Source organism: Erythrolamprus reginae, chromosome 1 (assembly GCF_031021105.1).
Source record: "Erythrolamprus reginae isolate rEryReg1 chromosome 1, rEryReg1.hap1, whole genome shotgun sequence".
Lineage (NCBI taxonomy): Eukaryota > Metazoa > Chordata > Lepidosauria > Squamata > Dipsadidae > Erythrolamprus > Erythrolamprus reginae.
Window position 1 is genome coordinate 18,383,207 of NC_091950.1, and position 20,607 is coordinate 18,403,813.

Genomic DNA, 20,607 nt, shown 5'->3' on the forward strand with positions numbered 1-20,607 from the left:
CCATTGTATCTCTCCCTCCCTCTTTCCTCCCACCCTCTTTCCTTTCTATCTCTCCCTCCCTCTTTCCTCCCTCGCTCTTTCCTTTCTATCTATTTTCTTTCTATCTCTCCCTCCCTCTTTCCATTGTATCTCTCCCTCCCTCTTTCCTTTCTATCTCTCCCTCCATCTTTCCTCCCTCCCTCTTTCCTTTCTCTCTTTTCTTTCTATCTCTCCCTCCCTCTTTCCATTGTATCTCTCCCTCCCTCTTTCCTCCCTCCCTCTTTCCTTTCTATCTCTCCCTCCCTCTTTCCATTGTATCTCTCCCTCCCTCTTTCCTTTCTATCTCTCCCTCCCTCTTTCCTTTCTATCTCTCCCTCCATCTTTCCTCCCTCCCTCTTTCCTTTCTATCTCTCCCTCCCTCTTTCCATTGTATCTCTTTTCTTTCTATCTCTCCCTCCCTCTTTCCATTGTATCTCTCCCTCCCTCTTTCCTCCCTCTTTCCTTTCTATCTCTCCCTCCCTCTTTCCTCCCTCTTTCCTTTCTATCTCTCCCTCCCTCTTTCCTTTCTATCTCTTTCCTTTCTATCTCTCCCTCCCTCTTTCCTTTCTATCTCTTTTCTTTCTATCTCTCCCTCCCTCTTTCCATTGTATCTCTCCCTCCCTCTTTCCTCCCTCCCTCTTTCCTTTCTATCTCTCCCTCCCTCTTTCCATTGTATCTCTCCCTCCCTCTTTCCTCCCACCCTCTTTCCTTTCTATCTCTCCCTCCCTCTTTCCTCCCTCGCTCTTTCCTTTCTATCTATTTTCTTTCTATCTCTCCCTCCCTCTTTCCATTGTATCTCTCCCTCCCTCTTTCCTTTATATCTCTCCCTCTCTCTTTCCTTTCTATCCTTCTCTCCGTCCCTCAGCGGCGGCAAAGAAGAAGGAAGGCAGGCTGCAGAGGGCACCGAGGACAAGAGCACTCGCTCACCCTCTGACTTCCCTCCCTCGCTGCTGAAGGGACAAGCGTGGGCACGAGCGCGTGCGGGCACGTTGCAAAAAGTTTTTGTTTGTTTGTTTTTTTCCTTCCCCCGCCTCACAGGAGAGAGAGAGAGAGAGAAAGAAAGAAAGAAAGAGCGCAGCCAGGGAAAGCGGCCTCGAGCCGAGTGCGAACTGCAGGATGTGGCAAAGGACTCCTTGCCAACCAAAAAGGGGGTGGGGGTGGTGAAGGCAAAGCCTGGGAGGCGGGGAAGGGAAGAGCGGGAGACCCCCAGACAGAACGGCTGAGGGGAAGGAAAGACGGAAGGAGGGAGGGATTGAGAAGCAAAGCCAGGGAGGGCTGAGAGAAAAGGGGAGCGGCGCGCAAGAGAGAGGGGCGGGGCGAGCATTTTATTTATTTATTTATTATTTGGATTTGTATGCCGCCCCTCTCCGAAGACTCGGGGCGGCTCACAACAAGTGGAACAAATCATAAATAATCCGACAAATTTAAAATATTTGAAGATTTAAAAAACCCCATATACTAACAGACACACACACAAGCATACCATGTATAAATTAAACATGCCCAGGGGGAGAAGTTTCAGTTCCCCCATGCCTGACAGCAAAGGTGGGTTTTAAGGAGTTTACGGAAGGCAGGAAGAGTAGGGGCAGTTCTAATCTCCGGGGGGAGTTGGTTCCAGAGGGTCGGTGCCGCCAGAGAAGGCTCTTCCCCTGGGGCCCGCCAACCGACATTGTTTAGTTGACGGGACCCGGAGAAGGCCCACTCTTTGGGACCTAATCGGTCGCTGGGATTTGTGCGGCAGGAGGCATTCCTGAAACGGACGGAGAAAGCCCTCTCTCGCAGCGAAAGCGCTCCCAGCCAGGGGGCTGCGAGAGAGGGCATTCTCCGTCTGTTTCAGGAAAGCCCGCCCCGGCACCGGCAGCGCCCCGCCCAGCTGGAGCTTCCCTAGGAGCTCCGCGGCACACCTGGCTGTGTCTCGCGGCATACTAGTGTGCCGCGGCACACCTGTTGGGAAACGCTGGAATATCACAAAGACATGATAATTTTTAAAAATAAATAAATAAATAAATAAATAAATAAATTGGAGCTAGATATTGCCTCCAACCACTTTGAAGGGTCCAAAGACAAAGAAACAAGCAAAGATAAATACCAATAGTCCGGATTCTGTTTCAGCTCAGCCTTTTCTTTCCCTGTTAACCCGCCAGAGGTCATCGTATTCACCAGCTTTTCAATCGTGTCGGCGATTTTCCTATCGGCACGTTGTGGGACTATGCAAACAAGGGGGTAGGAGGAGGAGGGAAAAAAAACAGAAGTCACAAAAACAGTTTAAAATGGCAACTTGATGTCTTCCCGCTATTAATTTATTATTTATATAATTTATTAAATTTATATGCTGCCCCGAGTCTTCAGAGAGGGGCGGCATGTAAATTTAATAAATAATAATAATAAAATGTGCTCCTTTTGATTATCAACAGCAAGTGAGCAAGGCTGTTTTTAATGTATTTAATGTATCGTAAAAATGTGTGGGTTACGAGTGCACAGAACAGTTTGACTTTGTGCCCCAGCCTCAACATATATAATGCTTGCCATCTGGACTTACAGAGACTCAATAAACATTACTTAGAATGTAACCCTAATCTTTTTAGTCTGTTTCTTTAAAAAAAAAAACCCTCAATTTACACATTCTTCAATAGACTCCTGGAGAAAGAGCATTACACTTAACAACCAAATTAAGAGAAGTCTCCATGTAATTGTATTTTGAACTGCCCCTTTTGGGGTCGGGGTGGGGGCTAGAGAAAAGGGAGATACAGAGGTTCCTCTACTTACGAATAATGTGTGTGACTGGGAAAACCACAGGGAGGGTGGAGGCCCTTTTTCCTCCCAGGAGATTCCTAGAGAGGCCCCACGGAGGCTTCTCCCCACCTTTTCCGGACCTGTTTCCTCCCAGGAGATTCCTAGAGAGGCCCCATGGAGGCTTCTCCCCGCCTTTTCCAGCCCTGTTTCCTCCCAGGAGATTCCTAGAGAGGCCCCACGGAGGCTTCTCCCCACCTTTTCCGGCCCTGTTTCCTCCCAGGAGATTCCTCGAGAGGCCCCACGGAGGCTTCTTCCTGCCTTTTCTGGCCCTGCTTCCTCCCAGATTTCTAGAGAGGCCCCACGGAGGCTTCTCCTCGCCTTTTCCAGCCCTGTTTCCTCCCAGGAGATTCCTAGAGAGGCCCCATGGAGGCTTCTCCCCGCCTTTTCCAGCCCTGTTTCCTCCCAGGAGATTCCTAGAGAGGCCCCACGGAGGCTTCTTCCTGCCTTTTCTGGCCCTGCTTCCTCCCAGATTTCTAGAGAGGCCCCACGGAGGCTTCTCCCCGCCTTTTCCAGCCCTGTTTCCTCCCAGGAGATTCCTAGAGAGGCCCCACAGAGGCTTCTCCCTGCCTTTTCCAGTTACAGTTACGGAGGCTCGGAATGGTTCTTGAGAAGAGGCAAAAAAATCTTGAATACCCGGTTCTTATCTAGAAAAGTTTGTAAGTAGAGGCATTTGTAGATAGAGGTACCACTGTATTCCTTAAAAGCTTATTTTGTCAAAACCTTTTTCTAGACCTCTCCTCATGTTTACTCAGTTGATGTACTTCCCAGTACACCGAGATTATTACATACTTCCTGGCACACAGTGGTAGCGTGTTTCTGAGGCTTTTTTCTGAGATCTCAGCTTTAACTTCCACTCATTCTATAGCATTTAGACTTATAAACCACTGCATAGTCCTTTTACAGCCCTTTCTAAGCGGTTCACAGAATCAGCAGATTGCCCCCAACAATCTGGGTCCTCATTTTAGCCACCTCGGAAGGATGGAAGGATGAGTCAACCTTGAGTCAGTGGTGAGATTTGAACTGCTGAACTACAGCTAGCAGTTAGCTGAAGTAGCCTGCAATACTGCATTCTAATCATTGTGCCACCCGGGCTCTCTAACACCCGGGCTCTCTCTGTGCCACCCGGGCTCTCTCTCGTTCCTCAACCTAGTGCCATCATAAATGAAATGTGTGGTTGTGAATGAATTGGCTGATTGATTTTACTGTACAGTACTGGGTTTTTAGTTTGTAATTTTTTATTTGTTGCTGTACTGTTTACATTTATTTATTTATTTATTTATTTATTTTATTAATTGGACTTATATGCCGCCCCTCTCCGTGGACTCGGGGCGGCTCACAACAACAAAAAGATACAATGTAAAACACTTCAAAGCCAATTAATAGAATAGTTACTTTAAAAATTATCTTAAAACTAGTCATCTAAAAATAAACGATCACATTGTGAGCCACCCCGAGTCTTCGGAGAAGGGCAGTATACAAATCTAATAAATAATAATAATAATAATAATAATAATAATAATAATAATAATAGCCGGGGTGGTGCAGCAGGTAGAGTGCTGTACTGCAGGCCACTGAAGCTGACTGTAGATCTGAAGGTCAGCGGTTCAAATCTCACCACTGGCTCAAGGTTGACTCAGCCTTCCATCCTTCCGAGGTGGGTAAAATGAGGACCCGGATTGTGGGGGCAATATGCTGGCTCTGTTAAAAAGTGCTATTGCTAACATGTTGTAAGCCGCCCTGAGTTTAAGGAGAAGGGCGACATAAAAATTGAATAAATAAAATAAATAAATAATGTGGCAAGCAACACCTTCCCTGTGGACACGCGAGCCATCACCCCAGTTCGGCTGCACTGCACAGGTGTATGCGCCTCCCACCAGCCAGCTGGTCTTTGGGTCTCTGCTGTGCATGCGTGGAGGCTGTGCATGAATGCGCATGGTCAGGTGCGTTGGGAGGCACATGCGTGTATGGCGGTGGGGGACACACATCCATTGCATTTTGGGGTTTCAGGTGCATGAACCACACATTTGTGTGCACATGTACGCACTTTGGGCACTTGGTGGAAAAGGTTAGCCATCACCAACCTAGCATATTTCACAGCAGTGTTTCCCAACCTTGGCAACTTGAAGATATCTGGACTTCAACTCCCAGAATTCCCCAGCCAGCATTTGCTGGCTGGGGAATTCTGGGAGTTGAAGTCCAAAAATCTTCAAGTTGCCAAGGTTGGGAAACACTGTTTCACAGAGATAAAATAAAAAGGCAGAACATCATGGCATTGGACCATGATGCCCTACATGGCATTGGACCAGATTACCTCCGGAGCCGCCTGCTACCGCACGAATCCCAGCGACCGATAAGGTCCCACAGAGTTGGCCTTCTCCGGGTCCCGTCGACTAAACAATGTCGTTTGGCGGGCCCCAGGGGAAGAGCCTTCTCTGTGGCGGCCCTGGCCCTCTGGAACCAACTCCCCCCGGAGATTAGAACTGCCCCCACCCTCCCTGTCTTTCGTAAACTACTCAAGACTCATTTATACCGCCAGGCATGGGGGAGTTGAGATAGCCCTTCCCTCTAGGCCATTACAAGTTATGCATGGTATGTTTGCGTGTATGTTTGGTTTTATAATAGGGGTTTTAGTTGTTTTTTTAATTATTGGATTGTACATGTTGTTTTTATTATGGTTGTTAGCCGCCCCGAGTCTACGGAGAGGGGCGGCATACAAATCCAATACATTATTATTATTAATTATTATTATCATTGTTCCAATTGCCCGTATACTAAAAGAGATCTCCTTCCGCTTAAAATTATAAGTGTGACGATTTACATAGAAACATAGAAGTCTGACGCCAGAAAAAGACCTCATGGTCCATCTAGTCTGCCCTTATCTGTATTTTATCTTAGGATGGATATATGTTTATCCCAGGCATGTTTAAATTCAGTTACTGTGGATTTATCTACCATGTCTGCTGGAAGTTTGTTCCAAGGATCTACTACTCTTTCAGTGAAATAATATTTTCTCATGTTGCTTTTGATTTCCCCCCCAACTAACTTCAGATTGTGTCCCCTTGTTCTTGTGTTCACTTTCCTATTAAAAACACTTCCCTCCTGAACCTTATTTAACCCTTTAACATATTTAAATGTTTCGATCATGTCCCCCCTTTTCCTTCTGTCCTCCAGACTATACATGAGATTCCACTGACCCTGAATTGGAGGGCTGGCGCCTGGTCTCTTCAACTGCATCTTGCAGCCACTTTTCTCCAACCAACTCTGCAAGGTTTCTATATATTCTTTCCCAAACAAGGCCGAGGTGTCAAAATTGGGATACAAGGTAGGAGGAGGGCCCGAGTCCTGGATGCTGAGGGCCTCCAGGATCTTCTCCTGCCTGAAGGTGGAGGCCAGAGCGAAGGTTTGCCCCAGGAGGGCCAAGGACTTCCGGCAGAGGGACATCGTGGTGTGGAAAGCGGTGGCCATCTTCCCTGAGTTACTGAAGCTGTTAGTCTTGATCCTGAGCTCGTAGGCGTTGCAGGCCATCAGCAGCGGCGTGGTGCTCCTGAGCAGGTAGTCCTGGAGCCGCATCATGTAGAGGTCAAAAGGCTTAATGACCTCAAAGAAGGAATTCTTGGTCACCATCACCCTCTTCTCCAACAGCAGGTTCAGAAACTGGCTGTCCACTTTAGGGGTCCTCAGAGCCGGGTGCTGCAGCGCCTTGACGCTGGTCATGCAGAAATCTTGGTGCTCGGTTTTCAGCAAGCACTTAAATGACGCCAGCATTTTGGCACAGGTCTCCGTCTCTATCGTGAAGAGCAAGCGGAAAAGTTCCGCGTACTCCGGGTCTCTCTTAATTTCGTGGAAGCCGGCCCATTTGATGATTTCGCCGCCGAAATTTGCAAAAATGTCAGAAGAATCTAGAACTTCCAGTTCCGGCTCTTTGATCCGGACGTACCCTGTAGGTTTCAGAGCTCCCTCTTGCAGAAGGAGTCCCTTTGCAGAGGCCAGAGCTGGCCTTTGGTTTAGTTGGGGGAGAGGAGAAGGTAGGGTTCTCGGCTTGGCGAGGCCTAGAGGATTCAACAGGAGATCGTCCGCTGGGTTCAAAGCTTTAGTGGCCCATTTCTTGAGGTGAGCAGCCAACTCCTCCTGACTTCTGACCAGGCCTCCAGCGGTCATCCCTGGTTTCCCTTGGAGACCTATTCCCCCCCTGCCAGCACTCAAAGCAGAGCTGAAGTCTCCCACAGTCTCGAGACCCTGCTCCAGGTTGTAACTCTGGCTACGCGCAGTCCTGTAATTCTCCTCCAGAAGCCGCGCGGATCTGTAGTCGCCCAACAGCCCTGACGAATCATAGTCGGCCTCGCGGTGTCTGGAAGGGTCTCGAAGAGCAGTTTGGCTGTACTTCCGTTCCTGTGAGGCAGTGCTGTCGTATGGGACCGCATAATCTTTTGCCGTGGTGGACGAATTTCCATAGTCTTGCTCGTATGAAGAGAGCTGGCTGTAGTCCCGACTCTGTGAAGTGAGTTTGGCGCTACTTTTGGAAAAGTAATCCTCCTCTTCTGTGACTTGAGTGCTGGACCTATAGGAAGGCAGTGAATAGTCACTCCTCATGTCTTTCCTCCAGTCGGCCCTCGGGAACTTCCCACCGCCTTGAAATTCTTCCTCCTCCTCCTCGTACGGGGCCCGTGTGACCGGCCGGGAGTGAACTGCAATGGAGAAACAAAAGAGAGATACTGAACTTTAATACAACCACCCTATTTGGAAGAGTTGAAAAAGGATGAGCCACCACATCGTGCAACTCTGTATTCTACTGCAGTGTTTCCCAACCTTGGCAACTTGAAGATATCTGGACTTCAACTCCCAGAATTCCCCAGCCAGCATTTGCTGGCTGGGGAATTCTGGGAGTTGAAGTCCAAATACCTTCAAGTTGCCAAGATTGGGAAACACTGTTCTACTGGAACATTAAACATTACCCCATGAAAGTGAAACCACCCCTTTAGTCTATCAGCATTCTTTGTGACTATGCATAAAAATCTACTCAGATCTATGTCTTCTATAACAGCTGTGGGTGGCTGAAATTGAACATTATTTGTTGTTTTCACTTTCACTCATTTCACTGATGAGCCTTTTAGACAAATGGAAAGGTTCATTACTGTTGTGGTTAGCTCTGGCCCAGCTCCTGCCCCAAGGACTGTGGATGTGGGGGAGACATCCACATGCCGCAGGCCTGTTTTGCCCCCGGTGGAATCTGCTGATGAAGGCTCCTCTGACCAAGAAGACATGAGTGACAGGGAGGAGGAGAGTGGGGCAGACAGCTCAGAAGGAGATCAATTATCTAGCTCCTCCTTGGATTCAGAACAAGAGTTAATGATACAGCCACGCATGCGGAGAGCAATGCATAGGCAGCAACAACTGAGAGATTATTATCAAAGAAAATGAGGCCACCTGTGGTTGGGTGGGGCTGTGGTAATTAGTGAGGCTGCTATAAATAGCATCCTGTGGGTTTGGCCATTGTGGAGGGTTATCTGACCGTTGTGTTTCGTGACTGCCTTGCTGACTTCAACCTTTGTGTACTGATTTTTCCCCACTTTGAAACTAAACCAGAGCAAAGTGTGTTTCACTTTGTGAAAGAAGAAGGACTGTGAATTGCCTCACAGCTGCAAGCTAAGTATCACAGAACAGATAAGGGACTTGTACAAATTACCAGTTTGTTTGGAGACAAGTGCTCTTTGCTATAACAAAAGAGGGCTTGATTTAAGTGACTTTTCATTATAAAGAACATTGTTTTGAATTTTCAAACGTGTGTGTGTCTAAAATTTGTACCTGTGAATTTTTGGGAGAAGTCTACCAGAGACCTCGACAGAACAATTACACCAAAGTCACATTCAATTCCTGGCAACCTTAGGGATGATTCCATTATAGCAATGATGGTGAGCCTTTTCTGGTTCGCGTGCCGAAAAGATGTGCATATATGTGCTAGAACATGTGCATGTGCCCACACCCATTCTCTCCTCCCTCACGCATGCGCACTCCAAGTGCTATCCCCTGCGCATCGCACATAATCCCGGCCATCCCTGCGCATGCTTACAGGCCTCATTGAAGCCTGGGATGGTGAAAAAATGGCCAAACCTGACGTTTGGAAAAACGGAGTTCCGGTTTGCCCTTTATGCTGTTTCTTGCACTCTGGAGCCTTCAGGAAGCTTCCCTGAAGCCACTGGAGTGCGAAAAACAGCACAATGAGCAAACCGGAAATGCATTTTTCCAAACTTCTGGTTTGTCCATCGGGTGTTTTTTAACACTCCAGGGCTTCAGGGAAGCCTCCAGAGGGTGAAATGGCCTTCCCCAAGGCCAAAAATCAGCTGGCCAGTGTCCACATGTGTGCTGGAGCTGACAGAGGGCAAGGCCTTGTGTGTCCTCCCCATGTGTGCCATAGGTTCGCCATCACTGTTATGGGACTATTGAGTTATACACATATATCACCATCACTCTGTGAACTGCATTAGCTACCAATTGGTCTCCGAAGTGTTAATTGTTGGTTATTGCCTGTAAAGCCCTACATGGTTTAGGACAAGATTACTTATGGGACCGTTTCCTGCCTCCTGCATCCCAGCGGCCAGTTAGAGCCCACAGGATTGGCCTTCTCCAGGTCCCATCAGCCAAGCAATGTCACCTGGTGGGCCCTAGATGAAGGGCATTCTCTGTGACAGCTCCTGCCCTTTGGAATCAACTCTCCCCAGAGATTTGCATTGCCCCAGCCTCCTGGCCTTTTGTAAGGCTGTAAAAACACATATTTGCCAGCAGGCCTGGGGCTATTGAGCATTGCCATTCTTGCTCTGGCTGACAGTATGAGAGTATGATTGTGATTAGATTCATGTTGAATGGTTTTAATTGTATGGGGTTTTAGATCAGATTTTATGTTTGGGTTTCTTACATTTTCAACTTTTATGTTTGATTTTATTGTGTAAACCAGCGTTTCCCAACCGGTGTGCCGCGAAGCTCCTAGGGAAGCTCCAGTTGGGCGGGGCGCTGCCGGTGCCAACCTGGAGCTCCCACTCGCAGCTGTCCCCCAGCTCCTGCTCGATGCCGCAGTTTTCGGCGCTCTCCTGCTGGGCCCCAAAGAAGGAAGGCAGGTAGAAGGAGAGCTTCATTCTTCGCGCCTTTTTCTCGCCTTCCTTCTTTGGGGCCCAGCAGGAGAGTGCCAGAAACCGCGGCATCAGGCAGGAGCCGAGGGACAGCTGTGAGTGGGAGCCCCAGATCGGAGGCACCAGCAACGCCCCGCCCAGCTAGAGCTTCTCTGGCGTTGGCGGCAAGTGTCCTTTGGGGCCCGGCGGGAGGGCACTGGCGGTGGGAGGGGGGGGGGCTGCAGCGGCCGCAGGCAGTCGCGGGGAGATGGCGGCGGCGAGAGGGAACTCCAGGTGGCGGCGAGAGGGAGCTCTCTCTCTCTCAGTTGACTGCAAGCGGGAGCCCTGACGGTGGCGGTTGGACGTGCTGCTGGACGCCGTATGTGCTGGCGCTGCGGGCCTGGCATATACAGCGTCCAGCAGCACATCCAGCTGCCGCCGTCAGGGCTCCCGCTTGCAGTCAGCTGAGAGAGAGAGAGAAAGAAAGAGAGACATATAAGAGAGGCAGAGAGAGAGAGAGAGAGAAAGAGAGACATAGCAAGAGAGGCAGAGAAAGAGAGACAAAGCGAGAAAGAGAGACAGAGCGAGAAAGAGAGACAGCAAGAGAGGCAGAGAAAGAGAAAAAGAAAGAGAGGCAGAGAGAGAGAAAAAGAAAGAGACATAGCAAGAGAGGCAGAGAGAGCGAGAAAGAGAAAGAAAGAGAGACAGAGAGAGAGAAAGAGAGATAGCAAGAGAGGCAAAGAAAAAGAGACATATAGCAAGAGACAGTGAAAGAGAGAGAGAGAGCAAGAAAGAGAGAAAAAAGCAAGAAAGAGATAGCAAGAGAGACAGAGAGAGAGCAAGGGAGAGAGAAAGACATAGAGGAAGGGAAGGAGGGAGAGAGAAAGAGAGCAAAAAAGAGAGGAAGAAAGAAAGAAAGAGGGATGGAGGGAGGGAAAGAAGGGAAGGAAGGAAAAGAGAGAAAGAGGGAGAAATAGAGCGAAAAGGAGGAAGAGAGAGGTTTTTTGTCCAAACTTTTCTTTAGCCCGCCACCCCCCCCCCCCCTTTCAATGTTCCCCAGGATTTTGAAAATATGAATAATGTGCCGCGGCTCAAAAAAGGTTGGGAAACACTGGTGTAAACCATCCTGAGTCTGCTGGAGAAGGGCGACTTAGAAATCAAAATCAAGATAAGAAATCAAGATAAGATAGCTTTGCTAACAACAATATACAATTATTTTTTGGTCACTATTTAGGCTGTCAGCTGCTGAAGTCACTGCTTAAATTCTCCTTGACTGGTTCCTTGTATACTTCTCAATTCTTTATACAGCAAAGAAAAGCCACCGCAGAAAAGAATAGAATTCTTTATTGGCCAAGTGTGATTGGACGCAAAGGAATTTGTCTGTGGTGCAGATGCTCTCAGTGCACATAAAATAATACAGTGGTACCTCTACCTAAGAATGCGTCTACTTAAGAACTTTTCTAGATAAGAAGTGGGTGTTCAAGATTTTTTTGCCTCTTCTTAAGAACCATTTTCTACTTAAGAACCCAATCCAGGAAAAATCTCCCAGGAAATTTGAGAGTGTCACGAAGGCCCGGCCAGTTTCCTGCCATTCCCCCTTTAATCCCGGCTATCTGGGCTGCCACAGGGGCCTTTCGGTGGCGCTTAAGGAGGCTTTGGCAGTCCAGAGCGAACGAAGCATTTTCCTTTCTCTGGGAGCTTGGACAGGGAATAAACCTCTGCCAGTGCCCAGAGAAAAGAAACGCTCCCTTCACTCTGGGCAGCCAAGGAGTCACCACAGCGAAGGAAAGGCGCCGGCTACAAAGCGAGCGAGCGAGAGGAGAGGGGAGCCCTTCAGCAAGGGAAGAGGCAGCAGGTAGCAGCACCAGCAGCCAGTATATGGGAGGCAGCCTCGTGTAGGGTGTATGGGAGGGGCGTGCTCCTCCTCGCTGCCTCAGAGTCCCTCTTTTTTTTTTTACACCTTAAAGTTTTGAATATTTTTGATTCCCCTCCCCTCACCTTCTTCCTTCGGCAGCGACTGTCCTCCTCTTCTTCTTCTTCCTCCTCCTCCTCCCACCCAAATTTTGAGCTTTTTTTTCTTTCCTAATGGGTTTGCACGCATTATTTACTTTTACATTGATTCCTATGGGAAAAATTGCTTCTACTTAAGAACGTTTCTACTTAAGAACCTGGTCATGGAACGAATTAAGTTCTTAAGTAGAGGTACCACTCTATTTCGTTGTCGTACTGATGTATTCTCACTGTGTTCCTTTTCCTTTATTTATTTTATGGTTCTATTATTTTACTTAGGTTTTGTTTCCACTCCTTTTATTTTCTTCCTTTTTATTATTGTAAGCCGCCTAGAATAGTTCCGTAAAGAGTTAGGCGGCAAATAAATTTAGCAAATAAATAATGTGTACAATCGGTGCTACCTCTAAGTTGATGAAGTGCCTCATCGATTGGATCACTTCGGTCCAGATATCGTTTTGCCTTGGCCTGCATGATTGCATCGAAAGATTCCCGTGTCAACCGTTGGGAGGCCATCTTGATTCTGGAACTAAAATGGAGGAAACATAAGAATATGCATTCGCCAGTGGCATCTCTTTATCCTACAGCTTTTACAAAACACAGGTCTAAGGAAGATTTCTAAACTATCAACCATTCAAACCCAGACTTGCTTAAATTCAGCAGAGCAGTTTTTACGTAGGAAAAATCAACCATATGGAATAAAAAATAAGAGTTGTAGGAATTCTGGTTTACACAAATTAATTTGCTTAGAGCTCTAGATCAGTAACAGTCACTCATGCCCTCATCACCTCGAGGCTCGACTACTGTAACGCTCTCTACATGGGGCTACCTTTGAAAAGTGTTTGGAAAGTTCAGATTGTGCAGAATGCAGCTGTGAGAGCAATCATGGGCCTTCCTAAATATGCCCATGTCACACCAATACTCCGCAGTCTGCAATTGGTTGCCGATCGGTTTCTGGTCACAATTCAAAGTGTTGGTTATGACCTATAAAGCCCTTCATGGCATCGGACCAGAATATCTCCGAGACCGTCTTCTGCCACATGAATCCCAGCGACCAGTTAGGTCCCACAGAGTTGGCCTTCTCTGGGTCCCGTCAACTAAACAATGTCGTTTGGTGGGACCCAGGGGAAGAGCCTTCTCTGTGGCGGCCCCGATCCTCTGGAACCAACTCCCCCCAGATATCAGAGTTGCCCCCACCCTCCTTGACTTTCGTAAGCTCCTTAAAACCCACCTCTGTCGTCAGGCATGGGGGAACTGAGATATTCCCTTCCCCTAGGCTTATAAAATTTATGCATGGTATGTCTGTATGTATGATTGGTTTCTTAAATTGGGGTTTTTTACATTACTTTTAATATTAGATTTGTTCATATTGTCTTTTTACTGTTGTTAGCCGCCCCGAGACTACGGAGAGGGGCGGCATACAAATCTAATAAATAAATAAATAAATAAAATAAATAAATAAATTGCTCTTCACTGCATCAAGATCATCAGAGGAAGAAAATATGTAGAAAGGCAGTTAATTCCTCCCCCCAATGCAAGAATTGTGAATATATGTTTATATGTGTGTGTGTGTGTTTATGCATGCATGCATGTTTATGTGTATATAGCTGATGAGGCCAGAACAAGGCCAAAATAGTGCTATCCTAGTCTCCCTTAATTTTAAAAATTCATACAGCAAAAACATGTGATACATACAGAATATAGTTTGTTGGCTATGAATAAATTAACTGCCTTGAAATGGCCCTGGGTTGGGCCTAGAGGCAAAAAGGAAGTGTGACGTTCCTTCAATATACCAGGGTGATTCGACAGAAAAAACATATAGCCCCTCCCTGGTACACAGCTGAAAGAGATCAGATCCTGTGGCCTAGAGGTTAATAGCTGTAGAATCAAATCCCAGTAAGGGCAATGGCTAGCTGATGAGCCCAGAACCAGGCCGCAATAGTGCTATCCTAGTCTCCCTTAATTTTAAAAATTCAGCAAAAACATGCGGTTTGACTTCCTGGCTCCAATCCTCCCCCGCAGAGAGGCGGAACCGACTAGGTGGTTCCGCCCCACACGCCTAATTGACCCAGAGGGCTTTCAAAAGGCGCTTGGGGTTATACCACATACACTCGTCCACAGTTCGGCAGAGTCTCTTGTCGTGGTCTGGAATAAGGCTGCGATGGAGGCTCTTGACTGGATTGGGAGGAACATACATCTTCCTTTTTGCCTCTCGATCCCTCGAGGGGTCATATTCCAAGGCAGATAAACATTTTTTATAGCCAGACAACTACAAACTATAAGTGCAAGATATTTTTTGCTGATAATGAAAAGGAAGGAAGACTAGTATAAATCTGTTTCGAACTTATTTGCACTCATCAGTCAGCCATACCCTTACTGGGATTCGAACCTGCAGATCTGTTCAATATACTTCTTGGCATTCTGAAATAATAATTCTTCCAGGACTGGGGATTCAGAACAAGTCAAAGAACCACTGCTACTATACTCTTTTGCCTGATTTTTGAACCCAGATGATCAACTAAGAACTACCTTGGTGTAGTAATGAAGGCACCAGGTTAGAAACTGGGAGACTGTGAACTGTAGTCCTGCCTTAAGGGCAAGGCAGCTGGGTGACCTGAGACCAGTACTTCTCTCAGTACCTCAGCATTGAAAGGAGAGGATATATCATGCCCTCATGAAGGGGTAAAATTCAGCAAGTTCTGATGGGTTCTGGAGAACTGGTAGTGGAAATTTTGAAAAGTCTGGAGCACTGGTAAATACCACCTCTGACTGGCCCCACCTCCATCTATTTTCTACCTCCCCCAGTCCCAGCTGATGGGAGGAAATATGGATTTTGCAGTATCCTACCTTCAGGAGTGGGAAGGGAATTGGAATTTTGCAGTATCCTTCCCCTGTCAGGCCCACCAAGCCACACCCATAGAATCAGTAGTAAAAAAAATTGGATTTCACCACTGCCCTCATGTATGAAAACAAGGACTAAGAAAGAAGGTCAAAAGTCATATTATTTACAAGGGTATAAGTAATGAAGAGTTCAATTATTTGTTTAATTAATGGCTTCCTATGGCCAAGGTATTCCAACTAAAAATTACATTTGCCATTACTTTTAACAGACATGCTATACTGTATACCAGCGTTTCCCAACCGGTGTGCCGTGGCACACTAGTGTGCTGCGAGACACAGTCAGGTGTGCCGCGAAGCTCCTAGGGAAGCTCCAGCTGGGTGGGGCGCTGCCGGTGCCAGACCGCCGGTGCCTCCGACTTGGAGCTCCCACTCGCAGCTGTCCCCCGGCTACTGCCCGATGGCGCTCTCCTGCTGGGCCCCAAAGAAGGAAGGCGGGAAAAAGGAGGCAGGGGTGGGGAGGTGTGGCAGTAGGAGTAAAGGGAGCCACGGCCGCCCATGCCTCCCCACGGTGCCTCCGGCCAAACGCGCCCCTGGCTTCTCCGCCCTGCCCCATTGCCTGCCCGATCTGCCCACTCTCCTGCGCCACCGCCGCCTCCTGTCTTGGGGCGCGATCCTGCCCCCTCTCCTCCTCCGCCGCCTTCTGCCTTGGGGCGCGATACGCCCCCTCTCCTCCACCACCGCCTCCTGCCTTGGGGCGAGCAATCCGGGAGTCCGGGACTGTGTGGCTTTGCGCCATGAAGAGAAAACGGCCGACTTTTCCCTGCTGGCGGAGCCGTTTTCTCTTCATGGCACAAAGCCACACAGTCCCGGACTCCCGGATCGCTCACTTCTCCGGTCAGCAAAGCCATCTGCCCAGGAAAGCGCCGTGCATTGAAAAAGCGCAATGCTGTTCCGGGCAGCCGGCTTGCTGGCCGGAGAAGCAAGCGATCCGGGAGTCCGGGACTGTGTGGCTTTGTGCCATGAAGAGAAAACGGCAGCAGGGAAAAGTCAGCCGGGCTAATGGGAGGCGGCGCGTGGCCAGGCGCTGGGGACGTCTGGGAGGGCGAGGGGGCTGATGACTGCTGCCTCTTAGCTGCAGAGCCGGCGGGCGGAGGCGAAGACAACGGCGCCCTCCACTCTCTCTCCGGCTCTCTCTCTCTCTTTCTTTTTCTCTCTGTTGTTGGCGTGGTGAAAGAGAGAGAGAGAAAAAGGAGGGGAGAGAGAATGAGAGAGAAAGAAAGCAAGAGAAAGAGAGGGAAAGAAAGCAAGAGAGAGAGAGAAAGAGAGGGGGGAAGGAGAGAGAGGGAAAGACATAGAGGGAGGGAAGGAGGGAGAGAGAAAGAGAGTAAAAAAGAGAGGGAGAAAGAAAGAGGGATGGAGAGAGAAAGAAGGGAAGGAAGGAAGAGAAAGAAAGAGGGAGGGAGAAATAGAGTGAAATGGAGGAAGAGATATTTTTTTTGTCCAAACTTTTCTTTAACCCCCCCCGCCCCCCCCCGTTCAGTGTTCCCCAGAATTTTGAAAATATGAATAATATGCCGCGGCTCAAAAAAGGTTGGGAAACACTGCTGTATACCATACATATCATGGGTATTTTGAATCTTTGATTATTTTAGGCAGGGGTCCCCAAACTAGTCAATTTTAAGATTTCTGGACTTCAACTCCCAGAATTCTCCAGCCAGCTGGAGAATTCTGGGAGTTGAAGTCCACAAGTCTTAAAGTTGACTAGTTTGGAGACCTCTGGTTTTGGGTGTCAGATTAAGCAATTATAATCATATTGTATTTTGAATCCTGACTTCATGCTGGATTTGGGCAAAATACATTTGTGAATGTGCAAGTTTTCCTGCCACTCCTAGGTCAGCACATCATTTTCCTACATCCTTTCTTCAGTATTTCAGAAAGGCACTTTTATTTGGATGTGAGAACATTTGCTAGGTCTGTTTTCAAAGAAAGTGAACAGGAACTGAGGACAAGTCCTCCTCCATGTAAACACTTTGTTTAAAAAGATTCTAAATTCTTCAGCAATGTTACCAAGAAACTCAAAAAGAAATGTAAACAAGAATATGCATGCTAGAAGTGATGAGGGTTACCTACCATACATCCAAACTATGCTAGAGTGGAGGGGAGGAGCATCTGCAATATAATCGAAAGCTTTCTATAAAAGGCCATATCCTTAAACATTTTCCTCTCAGATCGACATCCCTATTAGGTCCCATGGTGAGGGGGTAGCATTGGTGGGCACGTAGAAGAACCACAAAGCCAGACAAATGTGAAATACAGATAGCCCTCAACCTTCACCCACAATTGAGCCCAAAATTTCTGTTGTTAAGCTAGATATTTGTTCAGTGAATTTTGCCCCATTTTTTTTAACCCCCCCCCCCCCCAATGTTAAGTGAATCACTGCAATTGATAAAAGTTAGCAACTGATTTAAGTGAATCCAGCTTCCTCATTTGCCTTTGCTTGGGAGAAACTTGCAAAAGGGGGAATCACACTGCCACAGCAACGGTTATAAATATGAACCAGTTGCCAAGCACCTGCATTTTTTATCACCTCAATCCATGGGGATGCTGCACAGGCAGTTAAGTATGAAACTGCTGAAGACACACCTTTGCCGGCAGGCTTGGGGCTGTTGAACACAGATATTCTGTTCCAGCCCACGGCATGACAGAGATATAGATAAATGTGACTGAATGGTTTTAATGATATGGGTTTTAGGCTTGTTAAATTGGATTTTAGCATGCTTAATGTATTTTAGTTTTTAAATTGGTTTGGTTTTAACTTCTATTTCTACTGTGCTATGTTTATGTATTTATTCTTTATGTTGTAAGCAGCCCTGAGTGAGAAGAGCTGGCTAGAAATCAAAACAATTAAATATACAAATAAACAAACCCACAGTCACAAATCCTATTTTTCAGTGCCCTTGTACTTTTGAACCATCACTAAACAAATGGCTGTAAGTCAAGGCCTCCCCACGTATGCTCATTTTCGGCCCTTTTAAGAACCACCTAAATCAGGGGTAGGCAAAGTTGGCTCTGTGACATATGGACTTCAACTCCCAGAATTCCTGAGCTAGCATGATTGGCTTAGGAATTCTGGAAGTTGAAGTCCACAAGTCATATAAGAGCCAACATTGCCTACCCTTGACCTAAACGTAGTGTAGGGGGCTGGAGACCCCCAAAGTCCCTCTGAACTGTTATTATTATTATTAATTTTATTAATTTTATTTTATTTATTTGACTTATATGTAGCCCAATCCTGTAAGACTCAGGCTTATAATAATAAAATAATACAGAAATAAAGACAAATATTCAACAGTAAAACCCTGTTAAGCTAATCAATAGAGACATAGAAGATTGAGGGCAGAAAAAGACCTCATGGTCCATCTAGTCTGCCCTTATACTATTTCCTGTATTTTGTCTTAGGGCGGGATACATGTTTATCCCAGGCATGTTTAAATTCAGTTACTGTGGATTTACCAACCACGCCTGCTGGAAGTTTGTTCCAAGCAGACAATCAATTATAATAACAATTTAAAAAAAACTAGACTATAGTCGTACACTCATACATATCAAATGAACCATAATTCGGCCATAAATAATAATAATAATAATAATAATAATAATAATAATAATAATAATAATAATATTCATCCACCGACCAAGAAAAAAAAGTAGTCTGTTCGTGGGGGTAATAATAATAATAATAATAATAATTATTATTATTATTACCCCCACGAACAGACTCTACTTTAAAAAAATATATATTTATCCTTCCAAATAGCCACCGACTGAAGAACTTGTAAAAAGAGCCTGTTTCTGAAAAATCCTCCCAAAGGCAGAGAGACGAGCAGAATGTCAGCCTGGGTTGTTCTTGGTCGGTGGATGAATCTTTATACGAGGAGATGCCATGTCCTCGCCCTCCCTGCAGCTCTAATATAGACGCCTTGGAGGGTTCTTGGAAAGTGGGGGCGGGGGGAAGAATGAGAAGGCTTTTTCTGTAATTTCCGTCCCGGTCTTCCCCAATACACTGACTTCGGCTGCTGCTTTACCCTCCCCTCACGGCTTACCAAGCGACGGGGACGAAGAAGAGAACCAGCCGCTTCGTCAACCTCTAGCATAAAGCGACCTCCATTAACCAGCGGCCGGTGGTTCCTTCTGCGCATGCGCCGAGCGCCTCTCTCGTCTCGCTGGCCCAGGCCTGGCGCGCCGTAGTTTCTTCTTGTGAGGCGGATTTGCACTCTTTTGCACGCGGAAAAAGCAGCTTGTTCTAAACTCACCCGGCCCCCTTTTTATGAATATATAGATATCTATGTCTATAACTATATCTCGTCTTTAATTCAGACTCGGCTTGGTATGCGCACGCGCACGCGACAGGAGGAATCCGTTAATGGCTACCAAGTGACGCTATCTAAGGACGCATGCGCAAAAGGCGGCTCGCGTTAGTCACCGTTCTGCGCGTGTGCGAAGCGCTGAAAATTTCGCTCCCGATAAATTCTGCGGGTGGCAGAAATAAGGTAACGTCCCCCCACCCCGCCGCAAAAAACACCACCCCGTCAAGTCATTTATTTATTTATTTATTTATTCTTTGTCCAATATACAATACATATGAAAGAGAATAGACATTAAGTAATATATATAAAGATAGAAAGTAAGAAAGAAGAGAAGTAGAAGGGAAGGAGAGAAAATATATGAGATAAGGAAAGACAATTGGACAGGGGACGATAGGCACATCAGTGCACTTATGTACGCCCCTTATCTTCCTCAAATCGTTTTTTAAAAAGAATTTGGAGCAGATGCTTTCCAGCGTGCAAACAAGTTATTTCGTCAATGTAACAACTTTTAGCCCATCATATCTGACTTGCAAAACATTCGGGCCACCACTAGATGGCAGCAAAAGAGATAGAGACTGTCTCTTAAAAGCTTCGCCCGGGGGTGGTGTTGCAGTTCAGCTCTTGAGCTTCCATTAAACGTCCGTCCCACGTTCCTTTAAAACCCCAGGGAGGGGGAAACGTGCCGGCGTACGCATGTGTAGTTCAAATCCCCCTTCCCTGCGTTGCCAAATCGCCTTTTTTTCCCTTGCCACCTGCGCCACGTGACCTAAATTGTACGGTGGTGAGATGCGGCCAAAAAGAACACGCCGCCGCAGTCGCTACGCTTAACGCGTCTTTTTTTTTTTTTTTTTGCGCAAACCGCCGACTCTCGGTTTCCTGGCAGCAGCACTGGGCTTGCAGCGAGCGATAACGACAGTCGGAGGAGGTAAGCAAACTGGGGGGCGGGGGGCGGGAGTAGCCTTAGCGCCCCCCAGAAACCCCCCTTGTGGGGAGCGGGGGTAGGTGGGTGGGTGGGGTGCCCCTTTGGTATTCCTGCATAGCTTGGGCAGGGCTCTTTCTTCCAGTCGGAATGGTTAAAAACCGCGGGCTTAACCTCAAAAGAGAAGAAAGAGGCGATTTTTCATCCTCGAGGGCTGCTGACCTTGAGGTACCGTATCACGTCTGCAGCACAGGCACTCCTCGATTTACGACCACAAGGGAGCCCCCCCCCCTCCAATGTTATGTTGCTAAGTGGAGGAAACGGTTAAGAGAGCTTTGCCTCGTTTTGCGACCTTTCCTTGGTCCTGTTTGTCTGTCTATTATCTATCTATCTATTCTAATCTAGTCTTATCTATCTGTCTGTCTATCATCTATCTATCTATTATTATTATTATTATTATTATTATTATTATTATTATTATTATTATTATTGGATTTGTATGCCATTCCTCTCTGTAGACTGTCTATCATCTTTCTTTCTATCATTTATCTATCTGTCCGTC

At 47.0% G+C, this 20,607-nt stretch overlaps 2 protein-coding genes across 9 annotated transcripts in view; one reads left to right on the forward strand and one right to left on the reverse strand.

Moving 5' to 3' along the window:
* SUGP2 (SURP and G-patch domain containing 2) overlaps positions 1–20,607 on the reverse strand; it is a 62,008-nt gene that overhangs the window by 40,633 nt on the left and 768 nt on the right. For 3 of the 5 annotated variants that reach the window (XM_070746067.1, XM_070746048.1, XM_070746084.1), the window contains exons 1-4: positions 18,863–19,164; positions 12,323–12,447; positions 6,006–7,496; positions 2,108–2,225 (exon numbers count right to left, since the gene is read on the reverse strand). In XM_070746067.1, the coding sequence (XP_070602168.1) occupies positions 2,108–2,225; positions 6,006–7,496; positions 12,323–12,434 (1,721 nt within the window). In that variant the 5' untranslated portion in view covers positions 12,435–12,447; positions 18,863–19,164. Of the gene's footprint in view, positions 1–2,107; positions 2,226–6,005; positions 7,497–12,322; positions 12,448–18,862; positions 19,165–20,607 lie in introns of those variants that run through there. The other 2 variants (XM_070746076.1, XM_070746057.1) reach the window with 1 other exon arrangement.
* Positions 19,811–20,607, forward strand: part of ARMC6 (armadillo repeat containing 6) — a 29,101-nt gene continuing 28,304 nt past the window's right edge. For 2 of the 4 annotated variants that reach the window (XR_011558590.1, XM_070746099.1), the window contains exon 1: positions 19,811–20,051. The gene's annotated coding sequence lies outside the window, so the exon portion shown is untranslated. The remainder of the gene's footprint in view (positions 20,052–20,607) is intronic. The other 2 variants (XM_070746134.1, XR_011558593.1) reach the window with 2 other exon arrangements.